The sequence below is a fragment of the Hyperolius riggenbachi genome, chromosome 5, assembly GCF_040937935.1.
Source record: "Hyperolius riggenbachi isolate aHypRig1 chromosome 5, aHypRig1.pri, whole genome shotgun sequence".
NCBI lineage: Eukaryota > Metazoa > Chordata > Amphibia > Anura > Hyperoliidae > Hyperolius > Hyperolius riggenbachi.
This window is the reverse complement of record NC_090650.1, coordinates 133,136,896-133,158,815: the sequence shown is the minus strand read 5'-3', so window position 1 is coordinate 133,158,815 and position 21,920 is coordinate 133,136,896. Positions and strand designations below refer to the sequence as shown.

Sequence of the window (21,920 nt, the reverse complement as noted above, 5' to 3'; positions counted from 1 at the left end):
TTCGCTCATTATTTACTTAATTTGTTGACAATCTGATCATTTGTCCTGCAGCAATGATATCAGTTAGCTTCAGTGCGGTGTAAATATGCATTCAAATGATATCAGATCAGTGTTTCATATTCTATTTACTGTGTTTAATACATTAAAGCAAACATTTGATTTTGAGTGTAATCTCACATTCATGCATCTGGATGTATATATAATTAATTTCTTGATTTATTCTGTTTGTGAATGTTTTAGGGCCGAGACCTTGACTGCAAAATACAAGAGTACAAGGAGAATGGGGATGTAGTTCCTGAAAGTCAAGCTACGGAATGGTTCATCCAGTTGATGCTTGGGGTGAATTACATGCATGAGAGGTACTGATGTGTTTCCCTGTTATAAACTAGAAAAAGTGTTTATAGAACTTGACAGCAACAATTAGAAGCTAAGAGTAAAATAAAAAAAAACAAAAACAGCTGTCTTTGTGGTCTGAGATTTTATGTAACCAGCCTACCCCTCTATCCTGACTTGGAACTTACCTTGTTTTACAGGCCCAGTTCTCTGTATCTTCTACATTGGGTCACATTATTATTGGCCAACTGTGGATCATATTGATAATATCCAAACAGTTATGTTTTTCTATGCATTAATACCATAAGCATTCTCTGCACTTTAATAAACAAATAATGTTTAATCTAAACCAGATTTGTTTTAAATTGTCGTTGAAGGATTACAAATATTTTCTCAACCATCTGGCCCCCACAGTTATTAAATGTCTATCAATCAACATCTACGCAAGCTGCAAGCGATTATCTGATGACCATCACCTAGCAAAAAAATGCTTGACATCCAGGACCAGTTACTGGTATTGCTTGATATACTGTAACTGGTGTTAACAGCATCCTATGTCTACTTACTTCCCTCCTCTCCATTTCTTCCTCACAGATACTAAAGCCTTGTACACATGCTATAGGGTTCTAGGCTGGGGCACCAGGTTAAGGCTGCCTCTGCTGAGAACCTGATTTGTGAACAGCCGTGCTGATGTGTTGCTGGGAGATCCAGAGTGCTGAATCATCTTGGTGGAGTGCATTGTTCTCCTCCTTAGGGCCCATTCACATCTAAAAGCGTGTGATTTTACCGCAATTAGAGCGGTAAAATCTCTGGACACTTCCGCATTTCAGAGCGATCGCGGTCAGCACTTTATTAAACACTGTTTGCTCCAGAATCATGACAAAATGCTGCAGGGAGCACGTTTTGCGATTGGCGCTAATTGCAAAAAGCCCGTAATTGGCACCAATTGCGGCAATGAAGACACAGCCATAGGGTAATATAGCACAAACGTTTTAAAAAGCGCTAGCGCGTTAGCAATTAGTGGGAATCACCCGCTAATTGCTCTAATGTGAACGGGCCTTACTCCTTCCACTGGAAGCTGCGCTGTCATATTTTCCAAAATGTTGTCATCCCTCCTCACCCCACCATAGCAACAGAACACATCATAGAACTACAGTATTAATGAGGAAAATATATTTAAAATAATAATAATTCCAGTATTTCTATAGCGCTTTTCTCCTGTCATACTCAAAGGGCTTGCGAGGCATCCACTAGAGCCTAGGTTCTCAACATGTGGTACGTGTACCCCAGGGGGTACTTCTGATGGTTCCAGGGGGTATTTGGGCTTGATATACTTAACCAAGAATACCAAATTTCGAGTTTTAGAAAATGATAAATCATATTTAAACAACACCAAATTAGTGTTTTAGCTACTTAAAAGCAATAGCAAATTCTTCGAAATTGTTTAGAACCAATTATCATGTACTACGATTAAATATATATTTGTCAAGGGGTACATGTGATCATTTTTAGTATTCTAGGGGGTACTTGGTGAGTACAGGGTTTTAAAAGGGGTACACACCAATAAAATGTTGAGAAACGCTGCACTAGAGCACACTCAGTAGGCAGTAGCAGTGTTAGAGAGTCTCACCCAAAAACTCCTTACTGAATAGGTAGTGGGTTACTGAAATAGGAAAAGCCAAGATTTGATCCCAGGTCTCCTATGTCAGAGGCAGAGCCCTTAAAGGGGTTTTGTTGATGTTTTTTAAAACAAAACCTGCCACTTACCTGGGGCTTCTATCGGCCCCCTGCAGCCACACTTCTGTTTGTCTAGTTAGATGAATAATAACACCAATGGCACCGGTAGGGAATGGCGCATCGGAAGAGGACGGCGTGGGACGTTCCAGCTGCAGGGGGCCGATAGAAGCCCCTGGTAAATTGCAGTTTTTGTTTTAAAAAATGTCAACAGAACCCCTTTAACCAGTACACTATGCAGCCACTCTTACAGGGGAAAGCTTGTATTTCAATGATCCTCTTGGCTGTAGATACTGCCACTAGGAGAACAGTCTTAAATTTGATAATGGTTTAAAAAGGGAGGTCTTTAAAGGCTTGTGGAAGTAACAACAAGTCCCATAGAGGGATATACAACCTGCGGACTGGCTCTCTACTGCCCTTTCTGATGGCTGGAGAGGTCTTCCCTAACATTTCAGAGCTCCCTCTGTCTAGTAATGCACTGATCATAAGATTTGCTGAAGTCTGTGGGCATAAGGGAGCCAGCATTTAAAGACCTCTCTTTTACAAACTATTATTAAATTTAAGATTGTTCTCCTAGTCGCAGTATCTACAGCCAAGAGCATAATTGAAATACAAGCCTTATCCTGTAACACAGCATATTTTTATTATTTAAGCAACATATTTATTCTGAATTTTTATCCAGCCTTTTTACTGAAGATGTCCTTCAGTTTCTATAGGTTGCAGGATGTTATGACTTTGTTCTTTATGGAAATGTAATATCCTACACATTATACACTTGTCCTTAAAGAGAATCTGTACTGTCCGATTTGTACAATAAAAAACATACCAATCGAGTCACTTTCATCTTCTGCATCCCTCTTTGCCATTTCTGCCGCTTCCCACCGCGATCCTGGCTTTTAATTGACACTTTTAGGCAGTGTTTACAAATAAAAAACATGGCCGCTAACCAGGAAGTTATGTTTGTGTGTGTATATATATATATATATATATATATATATATATATATATACAGTGTGATGCGAAAGTTTGGTCAATCTTGTTAATCGTCATGATTTTCCTGTATAAATCGTTGGTTGTTACGATAAAATATGTCAGTTAAATATATCATATAGGAGACACACACAGTGATATTTGTGAAGTGAAATGAAGTTAATTGGTTTTACGGAAAGTGTGCAATAATTATTTAAACAAAATTAGGCAGGTGCATAAATTTAGGCACCACAAAAAAAAAAAAGGAAATCAATATTTAGTAGATCCTCCTATTGCAGAAATTACAGCCTCTAAACGCTTCCTGTAGGTTCCAATGAGAGTCTGGATTCTGGTTGAAGGTATTTTGGACCATTCTTCTATACAAAACATCTCTAGTTCATTCAGGTTTGATGGCTTCCGAGTATGGACAGCTCACATTGTCTCACACTCAACTCACGTCAAAACAATAAAGCTGTCTTTCTCACTCACCCGTGATTGTTAACCCTTCACTGTAAATTACAGGAGCAGCTGCATGTGTATAGAACAGTTACAGTTTGAATAATAATAAGAAACCTGCTGCCGCTCAGGGATTTATTAAATTATTACCTTTATTGGAAAATAGAAAACACTCACCATCCTACCCTAAAATCAATTAAAAATAATGCGGAGCCCTCCTTAACACCACACTGCTCAGCATACCCACACACATCCCATTCACTCTGGTACCAGTACCAATCTAAATTCCCCAGAGTGCTGGATAATGTGGCTGCTGTATTGGCCTATATGGTAATATTCATAAGCCGTGACAAGGCTCAGGCTGCACAGTTCCTCCCGACTATGTAAGGTATATGCTGCAGGACAGCTGGCTCTTACCACCCCACCGATAGTTTGACTCGTCAGCTCATCTTGTCCTGCTGTAATCCCGTCAGGTTCCTCCTCACACTCAACTCACACCACAGATATTTAATTATATTCAGGTCTGGGGACTGAGATGGCAATTCCAGAACATTGTACTTGTTCCTCTGTATGAATGCCTTAGTGGATTTTGAGCAGTGTTTAGGGTGGTTGTCTTGTTGAAAGATCCAGCCCCGGCACAGCTTCAGCTTTGTCACTGATTCCTGGACATTGGTCTCCAGAATCTTCTGATACTGATTGGAATCCATGTGTCCCTCAACTTTTACAAGATTCCCAGTCCCTGCACTGGCCACACAGCCCCACAGCATGATGGAACCACCACCATATTTTACTGTAGGTAGAGGGTGTTTTTCTTGGAATGCTGTGTTCTTTTTCCTCCACGCATAACGCCCCTTGTTATGCCCAAATAACTCAATTTTAGTTTCATCAGTCCACAACACCTTATTCCAAAATGAAGCTGGCTTGTCCAAATTTGCTTTAGCATACCTCAAGCGGCTCTGTTTGTGCTGTGGGCGGAGAATAGGCTTCCTCTGCATCATTCTCGCATACAGCATCTCCTTGTGTAAAGCGTGCCGAATGGTTGAATGATGCACAGTGACTCCATCTGCAGCAAGATGGTGTTGTAGGTGTTTGGTGCAGGTCTGTGGGTTGACTTAGACTGTTTTCACCATTCGTCGCTTCTGTTTATCTGAGATTTTTCTTGGTCTGTCACTTCGAGCCTTAACTTGAACTGAGCCTGTGGTCTTCGATTTCCTCAATGTGCTCCTAACCGTGGAAACAGACAGCTGAAATCTCTGAGACATGTTTCTGTATCCTTCCCCTAAACCATGATGGTGAACAATCTTTGTCTTCAGGTCATTTGAGAGTTGTTTTGAGACCCCCATGTTGCTACTCTTCAGAGAGAATTAAAAGAGGAGAGAAACTTACAATTGACCCCCTTAAATACTCTTTTTCATAATTGGATTCACCTGTGTATGTAGGTCAGGGGTCACTGAGCTTACCAAGACAATTTGAATTCCAATAATTAGTTCTAAAGGTTTTGGAAACAATAAAATGACAACAGTGCCCAAATGTATGCACCTGCCTAATTTTATTTAAACAATTATTGTGCACTTTCTGTAAATCCAATAAACTCCATTTCACTTCTCAAATATCACTGTGTGTGTTTCCTATATGATATATTTAACTGACATTTCTTATCGTAACAACCAACGATTTATACAGGAAAATCATGACGATTAACAAGGTTGCCCAAACTTTCGCATCCCACTGTATATATATATATATATATATATATATATATATATATATATATATATATATATACACATACACTAATATGTGTACATGTATATGTGTTTGTGTGTGTATATACGCTCACCTAAAGGATTATTAGGTTGTTAGGAACACCATACTAATTCTGTGTTTGACCCCCTTTCACCTTCAGAACTGCCTTCATTCTACATGGCATTGATTCAACAAGGTGCTGAAAGCATTCTTTAGAAATGTTGGCCCTTATTGATAGGATAGCATCTTGCAGCTGATGGAGATTTGTGGGATGCACATCCAGGGCACACAGCTCCCGTTCCATCACATCCCAAAGATGCTCTATTGGGTTGAGATCTGGTGACTGTGGGGGCCATTTTAGTACAGTGAACTCATTGTCATGTTCAAGAAACCAATTTGAAATTATTCGAGCTTTGTGACATGGTGCATTATCCTGCTGGAAGTAGCCATCAGAGGATGGGTACATGGTGGTCATGAAGGGATGAACATGGTCAGAAACAATGCTCAGGTAGCCCGTGGCATTTAAACGATGCCCAATTGGCACTAAGGGGCCTAAAGTGTACCAAGAAAACATCCCCCACAGCATTACATCACCACCAGCCTGCACAGTGGTAACAAGGCATGATGGATCCATGTTCTCATTTTGTTTAGGCCACATTTTTACTCTATCGAGACTCATCAGACCAGGCAACATTTTTCCAGTCTTCAACTGTCCAATTTTGGTGAGCTCGTGCAAATTGTAGCCTCTTTTTCCTATTTGTTGTGGAGATGAGTGGTACCTGGTGGGGTCTTCTGCTGTTGTAGCCCATCCGCCTCAAGATCGTGTGTCTTGTGACTTCACAAATGCTTTGCTGCATATCTCGGTTGTAACGAGTGGTTATTTTAGTCAATGTTGCTCTTCTATCAGCTTGAATCACTTAGCCCATTCTCTTCTGACCTCTAGCATCAACAAGGCATTTTCGCCCACAGGACTGCCGCATACTGGATGTTTTTCCCTTTTCACACCATTGCATTGTGAAATATTCAGACCGGGCCCGTCTGGCACCAACAACCATGCCACGCTCAAAATTGTTTAAATCACCTTTCTTTCCCATTCTGACATTCAGTTTGGAGTTTAGGAGATTGTCTTGACCAGGACCACACCCCTAAATGCATTGAAGAAACTGCAATGTGATTGGTTGATTAGATAATTGCATTAATGAGAAATTGAACAGGTGTTCCTAATAATCCTTTAGGTGAGTGTTTACTACAAGTTTTTATTACATAGCGAATTATCTGCACTCTAGTCTGGGATTCTCACAGTTTCTCAGCATGTGACAGGCAGCTCCCTCCCCCCTCAGCCTCACAAACTGCATTAAGCTGAAACTGAAAGCAGAGGAGTAAACAAAGCACACAGAGCCTGCAGGGGGTGTGCATAACTTGTATTAATTACAACAGAGGCCCATTCCTCTCTGGGTCGACAAAGCTTGACAAAGAAAAGAAGATTAGATATATTACAGAGACAGTGCAACTAGAAAAGGCTACAGTAATCCAGACCACATTAGAACAGGTATAGGAACTTATAGGATAGAAGAAATAAGGCTGAACATTTTGTTACAGTCTCTTTAATGGCTTAGGCCTGAAATCATTCTCTCGATGGTAGGAGATGTGTGTTTGCTTAGGAAACACCAGAGCCTTCCGAGAACGAGTGATTTTTAATTGTTTTACTGTAAAAATAAAAAACATAAAGACTGAAAAAATGAACTATAGCTAATTAGGTTAAGTCAGCTATCAAAGAATAGCAACCGGGGCTTTGAAAGGATGAGAAATCTTTGAACAGATCTTCAAAGCAGCCATCTGGTTCAGTTGCAATGCATACATCAGAAACTTTAGAATGGATCTGCAGTCAGCTCAGGACAAAGCCTTTTGTAGAAAAGTACTGCATCCTGTCCTCAGGTTTGATATAATTGCAAACGCGCTGCAATTGCTGCAGTGAGAGTAATCGCATAGGATTACTTGTGCAGTAGCACTTTGCTGATTGCCTGCGATCAGCAAAGCATCAATTGCAGCCAAAAAGTGCCCGAGTGTGAATTGGCCCTTATTAGCAGTATGAGGGCATACTATTTAAAAAAAACTGCCCTTAATCCCTAATTAGTTGACTTCTATGGATAAACAGTGTTTTCAAGGCTTTATTGTTGTTACGATTACTAGACAGTTTTCAAGAAATGAACACAGTTTGCAGAGATACTGACACTGAGACAAGGACAACAGTGTGCAATAATATTTATTGAAAAGCAATATAGTATAAAACTGTGCATACAAATAGAAATGCAAATTAAGTGCAAACTACATGCAATCACTCCAACACAAGATATATACAAGGAATCTCCCACAAACTAGGACATGCAACGTACACACGTTATACCAAAAACCCTGACTATCTATCCAACTAATTACACAGCAATAAATGCAGGAGAGATATACAAAACATTATAACACACACACACGCACGCATGCACGCACACACACACACACACACTATATATGCAGTACAATCAACATTGTATCAAAGGAGCAGGCAATAGCAGAATCAAACAGGAAAGTAGGGTTAGCAGTAGGCTTAGCAGATTAAAACACAGGGATCAAGGAACAGGTACAGATTAGGAAATGGGTACAGGAATGTCCAGAAACTAAGGCCTGCAAGTTACTACAAAGTTTTGTCCACTAGCAGGAGGAAGAGGCAGTTCTTAAATAGTCCATGTGATGAACAAGCACAGGATGCAGCTTGTGGTGAGCAATAGCTGTTGAAGCTATCCGCAGGCCAAACAGGGAACTGCATTTCCTTCTTACAGTCATTGAAAGACTGCTGGTGGATGGTGGGAGTCCAGGGTTGACAGGGTAAAACATGGTCACTTGCTGATGGATAGTGGAAGTCCATGGCAGTCAAAGTTAATACTGCCACCAGCAGAAATACCAGTACATGATTCCTAACAGTTGTTCAGTGTAGAGCATGTAAAAAAAAAAATACTCTGAGACCTGCCAGAGAGTAAGAGGAGCAAAACTATGTGGCTAAAGTCAGCGACTACCGAAGACTATTCAGGGAAGTCCGACAACCAGGAAGGTTTGTTCTGACCACTATTTTACTTCTTCAGAAAGAGACGAACGTGTAAGGTGCAGTAACTCATAACAATCATTCTATATAATAATAGGCAACTGTCCCTGCGCACAGCAGGGACAGTTGTCTCTGTGTAGCTGGGTCCATGCTTTTTGCTACTGCGCATGTGCGCAGCATGAACCCAGCCTCACACAGACAGGAGGACAGGGACGGGGCCAAGGAGCCAGGCGGGCGTGTGAGTGGGCGGCCGGGTGTGTGGCGGGTGCACGTGTGTGCGGCGGGTGCGCGCGCGCTCGTGCGCAGTACATGCGGCGGCGAAAAACACAGACCCTAGAGCCCGTTTTTTAAACGGGCTTGGGTCTGCTAGTAATTCATATTTTACTACTTTGACTGCAGTAAGGTGAAATCTGATTGATTGCTATTGGTACTCCTGCTGTTTACCGTGTGGATTTTCTTTCCTCTGGATCAGTTCTGATCCAGTTCTGTTACATGCCTGAAAAATAAACTTTAAGTTTTGAAAGCTTGCAAAGAAACCTTGTGCAGTTATTTATTAAAGGTATCGCGTGAACAACTTTTGTTGTTATGTCTTTGGATTCTTTCCATTACTTACACCGGACCACACACAACGGGCTCAACAGGAGTAATAATACAGATGTATTATTATTATTATTATTATTTAGTATTTATATAGCGCCGACATATTACGCAGCGCTGTACAGTGTATATATATATCTTGTCACTAACTGTCCCTCAAAGGAGCTCACAATCTAATCCCTACCATTACCATATGTCCATATTATGTAGTGTAAGTACTTTAGTCTAGGGCCAATTTTTTAGGGGGAGCCAATTAACTTATCCGTATTTTTTTTTTTGGAATGTGGGAGGAAACCGGAGTGCCCGGAGGAAACCCACGCAGACACGGAGAGAACATACAAACTCTTTGCAGATAGTGCCCTGGCTGGGATTCGAACCGGGGACCCAGCGCTGCAAGGCAAGAGCGCTAACCACTACGCCACCGTGCTGCCCATGTATTGTTGGAGACAGTCATTAACAACCAACCTTTAGAAAGAGTGACTGTAATGCACCATAACAATTTAAGGGGTCCAGATTGCTAGATGCCCCAATATTAAACAACGTATACATGCCAAATTGAACTTGACGGACAATAAAGATCGCCTTAGCCGAGAATCTTGAGTCGATTCAGAACAATACGATCAGGCGGTGCTCAGGCGTTGGGAATCACTAAAGATTCAGCAAGATCTGTAGAGTTTAAATGGAAACCAACAGCTTGAATAAAAAGTGCAGTTCCAGCCAGAGCATTTTTTTTTTTGTATTATTGATTCCAGCTGAGACTTCCCCTTCCTGTTCCAATGGCAGAGCTATCTGAAGCTTGAAGTCATGAAAAGTCTCTCCAAACGAGACATGGAAAGCAATAAAACATTGGTAGTGCTGTGGGAAAGTCTTACCATCTCTGTACAGCATGTTCAGCAACCAGCTAGCTGTTGTCCTTCAGCTACTGTGCAGATCAATTGTGCAGTTACAAACATAAACTAGCCCTTACTTTAAGCTTAGAGTGTATTTTGATGAGCCCAACTCCATGCAGTACATACAGTGTAAACAAGCTCCAAGCAATTCTACTTCGATATGCCTTGTCTCTAATCTTACAGGGGCCGCGCTCAGCGAAGGGGGACAGAATACAGAGGAAAGCCTCAATAAGATCCTGAGGCTTCCCTTAACGTATCTAATTTTGTACCTGAGCTTCAGCTCGAGTACTCTTTAAAATTGCAAAGTGCTGTGAATTTCTAATATTTTCAGGCGGTTCAGATTTGCAACCATGGCAACACTGTTTGGACTATGTTCTGTGGTACATCTCCAAAATCCCATCTTCTTACATAAGCAATTGGCTGCTCAGAGCAAAACCTCTGATTTTCTTTTGCACACCTGAAATAAATGAAGTGACTAAAGCAGACTGAAAGTTGCAAATAGCACTTTTTGTTAGGACCTTTTCAAATGCCGGTGTCTGTATGTGCACCTAAAAACAATGTAAGAACCTGAAATAATACTTGCAAAAATTATTGCATTATAACCTGCATTTTTTTCTGTTATCACAATGGAATTTTGCTTTAAAGATTTATTTGGAGGACTCTTCAAATGTATTACTGCATATACTTGTGTGAAATACTGAGAAAAGAAACACAAAGACAACGGGAGCCCAAATTGTGCAGTATGTCACAAATAGAGGAACATATAATTGTGTTCAAAAAGGGAATACTCACAAAGGTGGGTTGCACACGGGGCAACTGACCACTTAAAGAGTAAAACTGTCAGCCCTAAAAATGAAATTTAAATCTCTTTGGCAATGTTTTATTTACTTTTTAAGGGAGCCAAAAAGGCAATGCGGAAGTTAAAAATCAATCTAATTTTTTTACTATGTAGCGTTTTCCCCAGGACGCAAAGCCGCATAACAGATACTGCTGAGCATGCAGAGCATGCCCATGTGTGCCCGACCCCCCTCTCCCCCTCAGGACCAGGTGTTGATATATTCTCACCCCAAACAGCTGACACGGAGAGAGAGCGGGAGCGGAGTACATCTACACACTTCCAGCGCCGCCACCGCAGTGGAGTGTCTTAAACCTGACTCCACTCAGGTAAGCCAGCAATCCTGGAGGCGGTCGCTCTCTAATTAAAAAATCTCATGCACTCTAGATCCGTAAGGTGTTGGAATTCCACCTCAGGTGAGGTGTATGGAACTCCCCTCACTGGACCATGTAGGGGAGTGTGGCACAGGAAAAAGGTAAAGAGGCACCCAATAATCATAAAACAATGAAAAACACTAAAAAAAGAAATGTAAGTGGCTTACCTCATAGACGACAACTCACTTTAAATGGAAATATTTAATAGTAATAATAAACTGCTTATTTTAGTGTTTTTAATTGTTTTATGAATATTGGGCGCCTCTTTACCTTTTTCCTACTGCATATACTTATTATTACTGATAGATTTGGATGATTGCATTGGTTTTTCTGGAAGATGATGGGAAGTCAGTGTAGAAAGAATGGTATAATGGATAAAGCCAACGCAAGGTCTCATTGCCCGTTTTACTTTATGCAATCTCTGTTTGCATATGGAGTAAATCATTTGTGTAGGATTACTTTTCTCTTGATATTTATTTAAAAGGATCAATCTGTATAATTTCCGTTGCCTTCATCCACCCATGTTTAGCTTAATATATGTGGATTATACTTCTCAGTTCCGCCACTGAGCTATATCATGCAATGTGAACTCACGGGATTATTGATGCTTTAATCAACTGTGTTTGTTTAAGTTATTTTCTATCTTTATTGCAACCAAACAGATCACTGTTACTTATTTTTTCTTCCTTTGTATGTAGGCTGTCAGCTTAATTACATATATTCTCTCCCTATTCATCTTGTTTCCTTCGGTTTTATTATGATGATCTCCTCGGCCTAATTATTAGCTTGACAGATTTCCTGGCACTAGATCATGTGTACTTTCAATGAAGACAATTACTTTGTGTAGAACAGATTTTGTGTTGTGTGTTTTCATCTGACCCCTCTTATTTGTCTTTCTAGGAGAATACTTCATAGAGATTTAAAAGCAAAGAATATCTTTTTGAAGGCTAATCTTCTTAAAATTGGTAAGATTCATTGACCCATATAAATGATGTGGAGATGATTTGATTATTTATGTCTTTACATAATTTATGTGTTGTTCTGTGTTTTCTTTCAGTCTCATAAATCACAAGCTTAGTCACAGCATTTGGCGCTTTTGTTAACTGGTTTCCTGTTGAAAGTTTTTAATCTATGATATTATACAAGGATAGCTGATAATGTCATATGCAATCAAGGTACAAGTCAATGACAACAACAGCTTGCCTTTTCCTTACCAAATACTTATAAAACTATACATCTGTAGGTTGCAACTCTACATTCTATTTATAGGGAATACACAAGACAGCTGTTTTAGGACCTGGCAACTATCGCGAAATTAGGCGCTGCCATAGATCGCATTGTAAATTGTAGCTGTCGTGGTGAGTAAATCAGAAGGAATCCAAAAAGTCTGCACACACTAGAATAAGTGAGTGTTTAATCAACCATGTACTTGATGTCCGATACCAATGATCGTTTCGTGGCCAGAGTGGGTCCTCTTTGTCAAAGTGCAAGATGGAATTGTAAACTTTCAGTAACATCTGAGCATCCTAAATGCATCTCCCCTTTTCATAATAATCATAATTACATAATTTGCATCTCCTGTTTCTCTATGAATTCTATGGGTGACACACGTAGTATAAATAAAGGAGCGTGGTGCATCGCAGCGCACATGCATGTACTAACGGGTATTCTAGTGACGTACTTCCTGGCCAAAATGGAGTACGTCACTGAACGGGGGCGGTATGCATATGACTCTGTCGGCGTACTCTGTCGCAGGGCAAATTTTTTTGCGCTGCGGTGGGATGCGGCAGAAGCTTCGCACCGCAATGCAAAAATCAGGGGTAAAACCGACCTCAATAACAAGTACAATGCAAAGCAATTATCAATGTTAAGCTAGGAGCACAGAGTGTTGTGAGGGGAGGACTTTTATAGCACAAAGTAAGCAATTTGGAGAAGTTCTCTATGGGCTCATGTCAGTAAGCTTTTCATTGTGCGCATAAGCATAAGAAAATTGTGAGTATGACAGTGAGGCTGTTTTATAAATTGTTATACACACACATCCCTAAACACTAATGCAGAAACTATCTGTTTGAAATGAGAAGTCAATTCTTGACTTTGAATTATTTGTGATTGTCCTCCCCCATTAGTTTTGTTCCCGGAAAAACGAACAAACATGAAGGTGTATTGAGAGGACAGAAACAGTTGTTTATTACAACATAAAATTAGCAATTTATGAGCTGCTTACTGCATTTGAGTACCCAGTGTAAGAAGCCATTATGTTGTACATTCATCAGAAGCTGAAAAGCGTACTGTAATAATGCATAGTGCACAGGAATTGGTATGGCAAAGTAATGATTGTTGAATCTGTGATTAAAATGTGATAGAAAAGATCATAACAATTAAGTCCAATATTAGAATGATCCACTGAGGTAAATTAAGCATACGGTAATTATAGCATATTTTGTTGATGCAGCACTATAGTAAGCTTTTCTTACCTCTCTGTACACAACAGCAATCGACTGACATTTGGTGGAGTGGAACACTGGATATATGGGGGCAAGACTCTTGCTGAATTATGTGCAGGGATTTTATTTATTTATTATTATTTATTTTTTGGGGGAGGGGCTATGCCTAATTATGTTGTGGGATTTACTGGGTGGTGGCTCTAACTACTTATATTTGAGTATTTGGGGGGACTGTGCCTAACTATGCTTGGTCATTTAGGAGGTGCTGCACCTATTTAAGTTTGGGTATTTAAGGGGGTACTTACTTAATTATGCTTGGGGATTTGGGGGTGGGGGGGGGGGGTGTTTGTTTGATTCTTATTTTGGGGAAATCTCTGCCTAATTGCGATTTTTTTTGAAGATTTCAAACTTTAATTATGGGGAATACTGCATAATAATGTTTAGAGAATACTCTACCTATTGATGTGATATGCTGCCTAATTATATGTTTGATGGGACAGGCTGCCTAATTATGTTGTGGGAGGTTTTGCTGCTGGGAAACACTGCCTAATTGCATATTTAGTTTTTGTGATGAAAACTTTGCCTGATTGTGTTTGAGTAGGATACGCTGGCTAAGTTTGTGGGCACACTGCCACCCTTCTGAGTAGATTTCAGCAACACCAATCAGTGTGTTTGATACACAGGGACATCAGCCAATACATTGACAGCACTCACTGATGGGCACACTTATGCAATGCTCCCCATTGCATTCTGACAACATACTGCTGCATGCATTTTGAACACAATGTAGAGCTGTCCCACTCAGTATAATTGATTGAAATCAGCTCCACTGGCTTAACAATTGTGTTGCCTGGTATTGATTTACCTGTGACAGTAGGAACGCAATGCAATGGATCAGGAAAGTGCAGCTGCACATTATCTGTGCACTGCGTCACATACAGTAGAACATACAGTCAATGAAAAGTATGCATCACTGGAACTGTTAATTATAGATGGCCCAAACTGTTCGCCAGCGAGCAGTATTCTGTGAATATTCGCTGTTTGCATTCGCCGTGAACAGTGAAAATTTGTCGCGTTCAATTATCATTGAGCTAAACTTTGACCCCCTTACCTCACAGTCAATAACAACAATAACAATAATATTTATATAGCGCTTTTCTCCCTGGGGACTCAAAGCGCTGTGACCCTGCATTATGCAGTCTCAAAGGCTAGGGAAAAGAGGTGAGTTTTTAGCCTTTTTTTAAAGCTGTCCAGAGAAGGAGCCTCTCGTACTGATTGTGGAAGTGAGTTCCATAGAGTAGGGGCTGCATAGGAAAAGGCCCGAGCACCAAATGTTAAGTGTATCCTGGGAATAACCAGCTTCATCTTGTTGGCAGAGCGGAGGGTGCGTGGAGGGGCATAAAGCTCCAATAGATCCGCTATGTATTTGGGTCCCATGTGGTGTAGAGCCTTGAATGTCAGCAGGCAGATCTTAAAATTGATTCTCCATTTTACTGGCAACCAGTGAAGAGTTTGCAGTACTGGGGTGATGTGTGAGCTGCGGGGGGCATTGACTAGGAGTCTGGCTGCAGCATTCTGTACTAGCTGTAAGGGGCGCAGAACCTTATCTGTAGATCCGATTAACAGGGCGTTGCAGTAGTCTAGGCGGGAGGATACAAATGCGTGAACCAGGGCAGGTAGGTCTTCAGCTGGGATAAGGTGTTTGATTTTCGCTATATTTCTTAGATGGAAGAAGGAAGACTTGACAACAGCTGATACCTGCTGTCTGAGTTTTAGATTTCCATCCAGGATCACCCCAAGGTTTCGCACAGAGTCTTTATACTGTACAGTATCTCCCCCAATTGCTAGTTTGAGGTGGTGAGCGTTTTGAACTTTATCCATCATGTGTGGACCACCTACCACCAACACCTCTGTTTTGTCAGAGTTCAGCCTCAGCCAGCTGGTGTTCATCCAATTTTGTAAATCCACTAGACACGCATATATGGATGCTGATGGGTCTTGGGTTCCAGGCTTGAAGGACAGATACAGTTGTGTGTCATCTGCATAACAATGGTATCCTAAACCATAGTTCTGGATTATTTTGCCCAGTGGGAGCATGTAGACTGCAAAGAGTAATGGTGATAGTACAGAACCCTGTGGAACTCCATAGGCAAGTGGCACTGGATTAGAGTAGTGTGTGCCCAGACATACTTGCTGTGTCCTGCCAGATAGGAAGGTCTGAAACCAGCTAAGAACAGTACCCCTTAGGCCACAGTAATTCTTCAGTCGCTGGATTAGTATTTCATGATCCACAGTATCAAATGCTGCTGACAAGTCAAGAAGAATCAGAATTGAGCAATCACCCTTGTCCCTTGCAGTAAGTAGATCATTCATTACTCGGACTAATGCTGTTTCAGTGCTGTGCCTTTTCCTGAATCCTGACTGAAAAGTATCAAAGATGTTGTTATCTGTAAGCCTGGCTTCTAGCTGGTTGGCGACTGCTTTCTCGATAACTTTTGATAGGAATGGTAAGTTCGCCACAGGTCTGTAGTTGGTTACAGAATCAGGATCTAGTGATGGTTTCTTCAGGAGGGGTTTTATGATTGCTTTCTTTAGTTCTTCTGGGAAAAGTCCACTTTGCAAGGAGCACTGAGTGATTTTGTGAAGTGCTGGCCTGAACAGCGCTGGGCACTGCATTAAGGATCCAGTTGGGCCAGGATCCAGGTCGCAGGTAGTGGGGCGGAGACTTTGAATGAGAATTCCAAAATCTTCTACACTCAGTGTCAAAGACTTGCCATGGTGGTACGGTAGTAGGCATATGCAACGTCTAGTGGTCAATTGATGTTGGTGTAATGCTGGCACGGATGGTAGACACCTTGTTTGTGAAGAAGGCAGAGAATTCTTCACACCTTTCCCTGGAGTATGTGGTTGGGGCTTTTAGGCAGGAAGGATTGCAGAGTGATTCCACTGTGTGGAAGAGTTGAGCAGCTCTGTTGTTGGCTGTAGATATTTTGTGCGAGATAAAGTCTGATTTTTTCTTGGTTATTGCTTGTTGGTATTGTCTGAGGTGTTGAACTAGGCTAGATTTGTGCTCCCCAGTCCCTGATTTACGCCACTGTCTTTCTAGTCTGCGCCCTTTCTTTTTTAGATCCATGATGGTTTTGTCAAACCAATTCGCTTTCTGCTTTTTGGTTGCTGATTTGGTGCGCCATGGGGCAATACTGTCAAGTGTTTCATATATCGTGTTGTTGTACTGGGTTACTAGAGAGTTTGGGTCCATTTGACTGTGGAGCAGATTTGTAAAATCCAGGTTGGCAGTTATCCTCTCCGGTGTTAATTTACTCAGGGGACGGGTTTTGATTGTTTCTTTAGGGAGCTGCTTGATAGGGTGATGTTCAATAGTAAACTGTATTATGTGATGGTCTGACCACACCACTGGGGTTACTGTTATGTTACTAATGTCCATTCCGAGGTGGAACAGTAAGTCTAGCGTATGCCCTCCTCTGTGGGTAGCTGATTTTACAACTTGTGTGAAGCCTAGTCCACCCATGAGATTTATTAGTTCATTTGCATCTTGTGATTGAGTGTTATCAGCCCGGATGTTGAAGTCACCAAGGATGATCCATCTCGGATAAGACAGAGCCAGCATGGCCAGAAGTTCTGAGAATTCCTGTAGGAATGGGTCAGCATCTCCGGGGGGACAATAAACCACTAAAATTTTGAAGCCTTTACCAGCTGAGATCTGGGCACCTATACATTCAAAGGACTTTGTTAAGCCAACATTCAGGGCCCTGAGCTGCAGAGTTGTTTTGCCACAAATTGCTACACCCCCTCCTCTGCGGTCTCGTCTTCCCTCACTTAGGACTGAGTAATTGTATGGGATGGTTGCTTCCAATGTGGGGCCCGCATTGGCATCAATCCAGGTTTCAGTGATGCATGAAAAATCGCATGTCTGAATAAGGTCCGCAATAATGGCTGTCTTATTGTTTATAGAGCGGGCATTGCAGAGCAATGCAGTGACTGCATGGGGCTTAGCAATGGCGACTGGGTTCACTGCCGGGGTGTTACTGCATCTCTGACTAGGGACATGGTAACTTCTGCTACTTTCAGCCTCTGATTTCCAGTAAACATCACTAGAGATCGCTGGAAAGTTCTTTTCTTTGAATGGACCTGGGTCCCTGAAGTTGGACTGAGACTGAGTGTGGCACAGTCAGCAGACACATGGCAGCCAATCAGCTAGCACCCCCTCCTGGACCCCCCACTAGCACATCGGTATCCTGTGTTTTTTTTTGTGTGTGACACGACACAGCCCACTGACACCCAGAGCTGTGTGCACACTACTAATGCTGCGACATTAAAGAGAACCTGTACTGAGTAAAATTATTTAAAATAAACACATGAGGTAACTTCAAATGAACATTACATAGTTACCTTGCCATCAGTTCCTCTCAGAAGCTCCCCATTTTCTTCTTACAGTGATCCCTTCCAGTTCTGACAACATTTTGTCAGAACTGAAATATATCAGTTGCTGTCAGTTATGTATCAGTTGCTGTCAGTTACAGCTGAGAGGAGAACTGATGTGTGCATGTTTCCCTATGGCTCAAGTGGGCGATGTTACAGTTTAACAGTGTGCTGACCAGGAAGCTGTTATAGGGTAATAGCGATTTTCAAAATGGAGGACGGAGAATTCCCTTGATCACAGTGGACAAACAGGAGGCAGGAGAGGAAAAATAGATTGAGGAGTAGACTACACAGGAGGTAAGTATGACTTGTGTATGTTTATTTTGACTTTTATTTTCAGTTCAGGTTTTCTTTAAGTTGCAGGCACAGAACAACTCCAGTACATTATTACTTCACTGTATTCTGATAGTGCTATTGCATTTCTCTGTGTGAGACATTCCCCAGCCTGCTGACACCCAGCCACGCCCTTTAGGGATTAAAACCCGACTTTGCGTCAACTCCATACATTTTAATGAGACTTTTGGCATAAATCCCCATCCGGCATGCCCCTGTCCAGTCTTTTTTTTTCATAATTTTTGTGGCCAGGAACAGTCTTTGTAGGTTTTAAAATTTGCCTGCCCATTGAAGTCTATGGCGGTTTGCGAAACATTTGCGGAAGTTCGCGTTCGCGTTTGCAAACAGAAAATTCTATGTTCGTGACATCTATAGTGATAATGCACTGCGTGTCATGTGATACGATGCCGGTAAACTGCAACACCTGCACCGCACTATTAATGTTGCATAGGTGCTGCATTGCCGCTACAGACCACCCTGAACGTAATCTTTAGAATGTAAACTGCCTTTCAGTTCATCTTCAAACAAGTTTTTTCATGAGCTAGGTAGTTTGCAAAATTCAGATCTGTAGTTTCTAGGAAGAACTTTTTTTAAGCAGTTATAAAAATCATTACTAGATGAGAGATTGAAACAGAAAGGTAATTCATTATAATGGCATTAAATTACAGTTTGGCTTATACAGCAATTATGTACAGGATGTTTTATCAATCTTTAATGTTACTGTACTTTTGCTTTCAAATATGGTTATTAAAAAAGCACAATCTAATCACTGAGGGGAAAACATTCACAAAATTCATAACATTTTATGTTACAAAATATAGACGTGTTAATTATTTAACATAACAATCTGAATACTGATATAGTAATTAGACTGCAGATGTGTTTGAAGAAAATTGTTTAATTAAGTTGTACTCTCTGTGAAATTAGCCTGTCTTGGGTTAACACATGTTCATGTATCAAATTTAAAAACTGTTTGGTACCCAGGCAGAATTTATGTTGTCACAGATAATTATTTTGAATACATAAATGGACCTGTTTAAAATAGGCTTTACTTGTAAAATTGAAAAAGCAGATTGTAACATTAGTTAAGCAAAATATGAATTGCAGTAATTCCAGTATGTCTGTAACTTGAATTATAACTAAATAAACAAAATACTGTACTGAAGTTAGGATAGTCTTGTTGAGGGTTAAGGGTCCATTAAAGGACACCTGAAGTCAGAAGCATATGGAGGTTTACATAGTTACATAGTTAGTTTGGTTGAAAAAAGACACCCGTCCATCAAATTCAACCAGAAAAAAACAAAACAAAAAAAAAACCTGTCCTGAACCCACACATATTCCAGTTTTCATCCAGGGGAAGGTGAAAAACCTTACAAGGGCCGAGCAAATTAGCATTAAAATGAACAATTCTACCCAGATGGCAGGCAGATCGATCCCTAGATATACTCTCTTGGGAATAACCTAGTAACTATAGCCATGGATGCCCTTCAATGCAAGGAAAGCATCCAAGCCCTCTTTAAATGCAGATATATAGAGTCTGTCATAACTACTTCCTGAGGTAAGATATTCCAGATTTTAACCTCTCTTACTGTGAAGGACCCCTTTGAAACAGATGGTAAAAACTTTTTTCCTCCATACACAGATCATGTCCCCTTGTCTGCTGTACAACCCTACAGACAAAAAGCTCATCTGCCAAGCTTTTCTATTGCCCTCTGATGTATTCATACACTTTTATCAGGTCACCTCTCAGTTGCCTTTTTTTCCATGCTAAATAAGGCCAGTTTGTACAACCTTGCTTGGTAATTGAGATCTTCCATTTCTCTGATTAAGTTAGTTGCCCGACTTTGTACCCGCTCAATATCCTTTGTATATTGTGTTGCCCTAAACTGTATCCCATACTCCAGATGTGACCCCACAAGTAATTTATACAGAGGGTGTAGTATACTAGCATCTCGAGATTTTATATCCCTTTTTATGCATTTAAGAATTTAGTTTGCTTTAGCTACCGCTGCTTGACGTTGTATATGGTTACTTAACTTGTTATCAACCAGTATTCCCAAGTCTGATGTTCCCAGCTGTATGCCATTTTTTTTTATATGGTGCTCTACCAAGGTGCATGACTTTACATTTATCAATATTAACCCCTTACTGACCGCCTAATGCCGATAGATGTCAGGAAGGTGGCTCCCCCAGGACTGCCTAACGCTGATCGGCATCAAGTCCTGGGGGAGCCACCTTCCCAACGCCTATCGGCGTTAGGCGGTCGGGAAGGGGTTAATGTTGATAAATGTAAAGTTTACATGAGTAAACTTGAGTGACGGAGCTCCGCTCCATAAACGGTCTGCCAGCTGCGATCATTGCTGGCAGGCTGAAAAAAAAATAAATAAACGGCCGCTTTTTAGTGTTGTACAGCGCTGTGATCTACTGCAGCGCTGTACGGGGGACAGCTCTGTCACTAAGCTGTCCCCTCGAGTGTGTCACAACCAGATCCCTCTCGTTGACTGATGTCTATGAGAGGTGATCAACACTGATTGGCTCTCCGGGGGGTAGGGAGGGTGGGAAGGTTAATTAACCTATTTTGGTTCCTGGACGTAGTTTCTACGTCCAGCAACCATGCGCGCTACCGCGCGCCCCCGCGGCCGATCGTGCGCGTGCACGCACACTCCCGGCCGCGGATTCTGGAGCCAAGGAATCAATGTATCGGGCTATGAAGCCCAATCACTGATTCCTCTCCCCCGCTGAAAAAGCGACAGCTTCTCTCGAAAGCTGAGCTTTTTCTGGCCGTCTCCTTCCCGATGAGTCACTCTAAGCGCGTGCTACGCTTAGAGTGACGTCATGTAAACAAACTCATGGCCGCCATCTTGTGGCCAAAAAGTAATACTACACCTGAAAAAAAAAAAAAAAAAGAATTAACACACATTTACATTATAAATCTATTGTTTACCTCCCACCCTCCCAAAAGTACCCAAATAAAATGTTTAGTATAAAAAAAAAAAAACCATTACAATAAAAAAAACAACATGTAAATATTTACCTAAGGGTCTAAACTTTTTAAATATCAATGTAAAGATGAAATATTTCTATATTTTTTTTATTTTAAACTTGTAAATAGTGATAGATGCAAAATGGAAAAAATGTACCTTTATTTCCAAATAAAATATTGTCGCCATACATTGTGATAGGGACATAATTTTAACGGTGTAATAACCGGGACATATGGACAAATACAATACGTGAGTTTTAATTATGGAGGCATGTATTATTTTAAAACTATAATGGCTGAAAACTGAGAAATAATGAATTTTTTCATTTTTTTCTTATTCTTCCTGTTAAAATGCATTTACAGTAAAGTGGCTCTTAGCAAAATGTACCCCCCAAAGAAAGCCTAATTGGTGGCGGAAAAAACAAGATATAGATCAGTGCATTGTGATAAGTAGTGATAAAGTTATAGGCTAATGAATGGGAGGTGAACATTTCTCACGTGAAAACGACGGAACCTGAATGGGTTAAAGAAAATACATGATGATTTTATAAAAAAAAACAAAAACAATAAAATGAATAGAAAACAAAACATCTCAGCAGCAATCAGATGCCACCATCAGAATGCTTTGTTGGTGGCAACAAATGGAGGCAAGATTCATTTGTGTGCTGAGTTGTATGGCCCTGCAACGGGCTGTT

General features: G+C 40.9%; 1 protein-coding gene across 2 annotated transcripts in view; it reads left to right on the top strand.

Moving 5' to 3' along the window:
• The window catches only part of NEK11 (NIMA related kinase 11), a 386,870-nt gene that overhangs the window by 167,972 nt on the left and 196,978 nt on the right, over window positions 1-21,920 (top strand). For both annotated transcript variants that reach the window (XR_011020552.1, XM_068234487.1), the window contains exons 4-5: window positions 241-359; window positions 11,926-11,990. Coding sequence is in view for 1 of the 2 variants with exons in the window: in XM_068234487.1 (XP_068090588.1) it covers window positions 241-359; window positions 11,926-11,990 (184 nt within the window). In the remaining variant the exon portion in view is untranslated. The remainder of the gene's footprint in view (window positions 1-240; window positions 360-11,925; window positions 11,991-21,920) is intronic.